The sequence below is a fragment of the Sus scrofa genome, chromosome 14, assembly GCF_000003025.6.
Source record: "Sus scrofa isolate TJ Tabasco breed Duroc chromosome 14, Sscrofa11.1, whole genome shotgun sequence".
Taxonomy (NCBI): Eukaryota; Metazoa; Chordata; class Mammalia; order Artiodactyla; family Suidae; genus Sus; species Sus scrofa.
In genome coordinates, this window is record NC_010456.5 from 49,971,183 (window position 1) to 49,977,758 (window position 6,576).

The 6,576-nt window shown below is 51.0% G+C and overlaps 1 protein-coding gene across 1 annotated transcript; it reads right to left on the reverse strand.

The window, feature by feature from the left end:
• VPREB1 (VpreB) lies at nt 876-1,586 on the reverse strand. Its single transcript, NM_001075117.1, is given in 2 exon segments — nt 876-1,403; nt 1,485-1,586. Coding segments are annotated over 2 exon segments (447 nt in total). The 5' UTR covers nt 1,531-1,586; the 3' UTR covers nt 876-1,002.

Below are 6,576 nucleotides of genomic sequence, written 5' to 3' on the forward strand. Positions count from 1 at the left end.
CTCAGCGCCTTCCCTGGCCCAAGGGTCAGTGTCCTGGGATCTCCAGGGAGGAGGAGGTAAGGGCCACCTTGATGTGTCGTTTGGCCAAAACCTGGAGGCAGGAACTGGGTGTTTCTCTAGAGTAGAAGTCAGCAAAGCGTGGCCCAAGAGCCATGTCCAGCCCAGCCCTGCCTGTTTCTGTGAGAAAGTTTAATAGGAAACAGCCATGCCTATGTGTTTATGTACAGTCTGTGGCTGCTTTTGAGCCTCAAGGACAGAATCGAGTAGTTGCCACAACGATCTTGTGGCCCAGAAAGTCCAAAACTATGTGCCATCTGGCCCTTTACACAAAATATTTACAGCCCTGCCACTTTCCTTCCCGTTTCTCTCACCTAGATCCACGGTTCTCAGCTGGGATGATTTGGCAATGCTTAGGACAGTTTTGCTTGTCATAATTCGGGGCAGGAGGGTGTTTGGTGGGTAGGGCCCAGGGATGCTGCTTGACACCCTACAGTGGCCAGGAGAGTCCGCTGCAAAGGACCGTGTGGCCCAATAGAGGGCCTGGTCCACAGCCATCACTGGGCACCACGCTCCGCCCCAGAGGCCTAACTAAGGCATTTTCTAAACTGCTTACCCCATAACTCCTGTGCATAATCTGGTGACAATAGATGTCCTGTCTTTGGCAGGGGTGTCCCCACAAGGTGCTGTGTCGGCCTCCAGCTCCCCAGGACCCACGAGACCAGGGGCTCCAGCCAAGCAGATCGTGACCAGTCAGTCTCCTGGGACCTTCACCCTCAGTTCTTGGGTGCTTCCTACTCACCCTGACCATTCACAGAATCTCTGGGGCCTCCTCGGAACAAATTCGGCACACCAGTCAGACCAATAAGCAAAACAGCTTCCCAAGGCAGAAGCAGCTTTAATCCTCGAATCTGGCCTCCATGGGGATTTAGAGGAAGCCCTGACCCCACCCTCCTGCCCACAGGGACTCCCATCCCTCTGCCTTTAGTTCAACGCAAGCATTTCCTAGGGTGCCGGGGACACTGGAGCAGCAGGCTCGTTTCCTTCCCTCGTCTCTCTCTCCATCTCCCTCTCCCGCTTCCGCTCCAATCTCTCAACCATGGCAGCACAGAAATACACAGCCTCGTCCTCAGGCTGAAGCTCAGAGATGCTCAAATACCCCGTGTTCTTGGCCACGTCTTTGGATCCAGAGAAGCGAGGGGGGACCTTGTGGCCCTGGATTTTGTCTGAATGGGAGAAATAGCTCAGCAAGAATCTTGGAGGGTGGCCGGGCCACTGCTGGTACCACTGGATGTTGTAAATGCTGATGTCAAGGTCCCTGCTCAAGGTACAGGCCAGGTGGATTGTGGTTCCGAGGGACGAGGACACAGACGGCGGCTGATCCAGCAACTGCTGAGGGCCACACCCTGGGAACACAGAGGCATGTGGGCACTGGGGCAGAGCAGGGCAAGGAAAAGGCCGGGGGCTGCGAGTTCCCGGGTTCTTACCTGTGCAGTGGGCCAGGAGCAATAGCAGGATGAGAGCCCAGGACATGGTGCCGCTGTGCAGAGCTCTGCCTCCCTCAGGTACCACAGCTCCTGGGCCTCTCAGGGCTGAGCCAGCACCCTCCTCCACCCTCCCAGGGGTGGAGCTGTGGCATGCCTGGTTCCTGACCACCCATCCCAAACTTTCTTGGGTTTGCGTTGTCAGTTAGGGGATGACCCCATGGTGGTCTCTTTGGCTCTTGCCTTGGCCCCTTGAAAACTCTTAGGGAGGATGCACCTGCTGAGATGGCGTAGGCCAGTGCTCAGGGGGCCAGTCTGCAGACTGAGCCACTGAGGGGGACTGGCCTCAAAGTGCCCTCGAGCAAGCTGAGTCTCAGAGAATAAGGTTCTTGCCCACATTTACATGCCCGGTGAACCACAATGAGAGGACAGGTCCTCGAGTGGAAAACACCTGCTTGGTGCTGCAGGAAATGCAGAAGGCCCTGCACATTCCCCTGGGGGGTCAGGAAAGAGACAAGAGGAATATTCTCTTAGTATAAAATCATGGGGGGGGATGGTTTGTTTCACTTTTTTTTTTAAGTGCCAACTACTGCGCAAAGACCAGGTTGAGAGGAAACAGTAGGAGAAGCATTTTACAGTAAGTTTATCAACATCTGCATAGATCTGCATTTGTAAGCAGTAATTTTTCCATCCTAAAATAAATAAAATGAGAGTTTATTTCGAATCAATAAGCAAGGAATTATCAAAGTAAAAATAGGCAAATGCTTCCTTTTTAAGATTTATTTTTCCACTCTGAATTTTATTTTATTTATTTATTTATTTATTTTTGGTCTTTTTTTTTTGCTATTTCTTGGGCCGCTCCCGCGGCATATGGAGGTTCCCAGGCTAGGGGTTGAATCGGAGCTGTAGCCACTGGCCTACGCCAGAGCCACAGCAACTCGGGATCTGAGCCGCGTCTGCAACCTACACCACAGCTCACGGCAACGCTGGATCGTTAACCCACTGGGCAAGGGCAGGGACCGAACCCGCAATCTCATGGTTCCTAGTCGGATTCGTTAACCACTGCGCCACGACGGGAACTCCTCCACTCTGAATTTTAAACAATCATCATCACAAATATATGTGTTCGTTTTATGTTCACACTGTAGATAAATAAATTTCAGTAAGTTTCCGGTGGTGAAGGTTATTTTTTCGTTTTTTGTTTTGTTTTGTTTTTCCTTGAGCAATATTTACTCACTTACAGCTTCTCCTTAACCTGTGCGGGCATTTCAGTGTGTGTCTCTAGGTACAGGGCAACTTTATTTGTTTTTATTTTTTATTAAAAAAATTTTTTTTGGAGTTCCCATCATGGCTCAGAAGTTAGTGAACCCAACTAGCATCTGTTCCCATCGTGGCTCAGTGGTTAATGAATCCGACTTGTATCCGTGAGGACTCAGGTTTGATCCCTGGCCTTGCCCAGTGGGTTAAGGATCCAGCGTTGCCATGAGCTGTGGTATAGGTCACAGACACAGCTCGGATTCTGCATTGCTGTGGCTGTGGTGTAGGCTGGCGGTTACAGCTCTGATTGGACCCCTAGCCTGGGATATATGCCAAGGGTTCGGCCCTAAATAAAGACAAAAAAAAATTTTTTAACAGCCGCACCCACAGCATATGGAAGTTCCCTGGGCAAGGACTAAATCTGAGCCACAGATGCAGCAATGTCAGATCCTTTAACCCACTGCTGGGAACAGAATCCACATCGCCACAGCAACCTGAGCTGCTACAGTCTGATTCTTACTGCCCCACAGCAGCAACTCCAATTTGCTTTTTAACTTGGTTATTCTTTTTTTTTTTCTGGCTGCGCTCGATGTATGTAAAAGTTCCCAGGCCAGGGATAAAGCCTGTGCCACAGCAGCAACCCAGGCTGCTGCAGTGACACCAGATCCTTACCTCCCTGTGCCACATGGGAACTCCCATTCTGACATTTTGATGGTATCAAGAAGAAAAAATTTTGAGTGTTTATGGTTTTTTTTAACAATTACTTTTTTCTTTTTTGATTTGTTATCTTTTAAAGTTTCATTGAAGTATAATTGATTTACAAGGTTATGATAATTTCTGCTGTACAACAAAATGATTCAGTTATGCATGTCCACATAACCATTCTCTTTCAGATTCTTTTCCCACATAGATTAGCACAGAATATTGGGTAGAGTTTGCTGTGCTATAGAGCAGGTTCCCATTGGCCAATCACTTCATACACCAATGACTTTTTTCCTTGAATGAATGATATAATCAACCCTCAAACATTTGAGGCACGCCCTCAAATCCAATCAGGCTTGGCTGTGGGCAAAGAGTATGAAAGTACTGAAACATTCTCTTCTTTTTAACACTTTACCTAGTCAGGTTAATGTCACAGGGGCATTTAAAGGAGTTCTGGGAGTTCCCATCGTGGTTCAGTGGTTAACAAATCCGACTAGGAACCATGAAGTTGCGGGTTCAATCCCTGGCCTTGCTCAGTGGGTTAAGGATCCGGCATTGCCGTGAGCTGTGGTGTGGGTCGCAGATGAGGCACAGATCCTGCATTGCTTTGGCTGTGGTGTAGGCCGGCGGCTACAGCTCCGATTAGACCCTTAGCCTGGGAACCTCCATATGCTTGTGTGTGGCCCTGGAAAAGACAAAAAAAAAACAAAAGCAAAGGAGCTCTGAAAGGGAGACTTCCTCACTCCCTCAGGTGGGATGAAAGTCCTGACACTCCAGAACTCCAGGCTGGTGGCGATGTCTGCCCAGCTGAAGGTGGTATAGCAGATTCACTTAACTGGTTTTTCATAAGGAATTGAGTTGGCCAAATTTCTTGCTCCCAAGATGCCATTTTCCTGGCATTTAGATACCAATGGGATTCAAGCACCCCCACGCTTTTTCAGCTTAAGCCATTACTAGGAGTCAGATCAATGTTTCCGGTCTACTAAGATTTGAGGCAACTGCATTATGAGCCGAGGGCCAAATCCCAGAGGCTGGGGGCTGAGAGCCCATGGCCACCCTGAGGCCCTGGCTGGAACACCCCCACCCCCAATCCAGACGTTTGCCAACCATCAAGACCTGGAAGTTGAGAAATGGGTAAGTGAGACTGGTCAAGACTAGGGCATTTCTCTTACCCCTTCCTAACATAGGATATACAAACTCAGATGTTGTTTGGGGTAGTCAGGCCAGTCTGGGGCAGAAATTCTCTGCAGACTGATGGGGTTGGGCTCTGGGGCTCTGCAGCCCGGAAAGAATCCACTTTGGGGTACCCTGAGCTGGGGAGCCCGCACACAGTTGGGTGCAATGCTGCAATGCCCCAGGGTCAGATAAGTGGGCACTACAGACTCACTTGGCTGCACAGAGCTGCAGGAGTAGGTTTCTGTCCCACTTCTGCCAGCCCTAAAGCTCCTTGGGCACTGAGGGTGGTGGTGTTGGTGAGGCACTAGTAAGTAGCCTCATCCTCCATCTGAAGCCCAGAGATGGCCAGGGAGGCTGCGTTGTTGGACCTGGAGCCTGAGAAGTATGGAGGGACTCCCCGCAGGCCGACTGCCATCTGCAAAGATCACAAGCGTGGGCGGCAGCGTCGACCCCCCCCCCAGGCAAGGATCACAAGCGTGCCCACCCTACCCCCAGCACCTGCTGGAGCCACCTGGCATAATTCTTGCCCAGGTTGTTGCTGACCCCGGAGCACTGGATGGTGACTATCTGTCCCAGAACCCCCACACCAAGGCTGGCTTGGTCAGCACAAATTGCATCCAGGACCCTGGAAGGAGAGAAACACAGACTGGTTACCCTGAGCTTAGAGCTGGTACTGAACCCTGGAGGAGAACAGGAGAGGAGCCCAGGTGCCCTGCCCTGAGTGTGTCCTGAGTCCATGTCAGCCCGTCAGGTTACCTGGGCAAGAGTGAGGAGGGTGAGAGGGAGCAGAGGGGTCCAGGCCATGGTGAAGGCATCCACAGAGCCAAGATGACTGCGGATGGGCTCCCGGGTCCCTCTAATACCCATTGACAGCTTTGTGGGGGTGGAGATGCAGGAAGATGCTGCTTCCTGATTGCAGGCCCAGGGCCTTGCCCTGGGCATTGACTGCATGGGGTGGGGGAGAGTGGGACTCCTGGGCCCCTTCTGTGGTGGGGTGGGGCGCCTGGTCCCAGTGGGACCCTGCTGGTTCTGGCAGGGCACAGCTATAGTCAGTCGCACCCTGGTGAACACCTGTTGGCTGAACTACCTTAGAGCCCCCCCTGTGTGGTTCCCCGTTGTTCCCCTTCGGACAGCTCCATGGCACCCCCTGCCGGCCAGAGACGCACAAGCCCAGCAAAGATCTGTAACCCTGGGGCGGGGTAGGAACCCAGGGGCCCTGAACTTGGGCAAGAAATTGTATGCCATTATTACAACTGACCTCTAATATTCATCAGTTCCTTCAAACACGAATACAGGCAAACCACCGCAGTATTAGCCATATCCATTTGTCACCAATAGAAATAGCAGCTGGGCCAGGAATTTCCATATGCCACAGGTGCAGCAAAGGAAGGGAGGGAGGGAGGAAGGAAACATGCAAACATGAAAAATGCTCCTTTTCCTGAACAACAGAATTTTAAAAGAGCCTCACGGGTTACTGTAACAAGCAGCAAGATTTCCAGAACTATCCCTCAGAGCAGTGGTTTCCAAATTTGGTAACCTCTTGACATCACCCGGAATCTTTATAAACAAAAACAAAAACAAAATACCAATGCCTGACTCTGCCACCGCAGATGATATGGTTTAAAAGGCAGGACTGATTCCCAGGCATCTAGGTGATTCTAATGTACAACCAAGTTTGGAAAGCAACACGGTGGGAAATTAATAAGAAAAAAGTGGTGTTCAGGTGACTGAGTAAGCTGTAAACGTACAGATCTCCACACAGAGTAAAAGAGAGTGAGGAATAGTCCGGGCCCTCCAGAGTAATAAAACTGATGCAGGAGTTCCCGTCGTGGCGCAGTGGTTAACGAATCCGACTAGGAACCATGAGGTTGCGGGTTCGGTCCCTGCCCTTGCTCAGTGGGTTAACGATCCGGCGTTGCCGTGAGCTGCGGTGTAGGTTGCAGACGCGGCTCGGATCCCG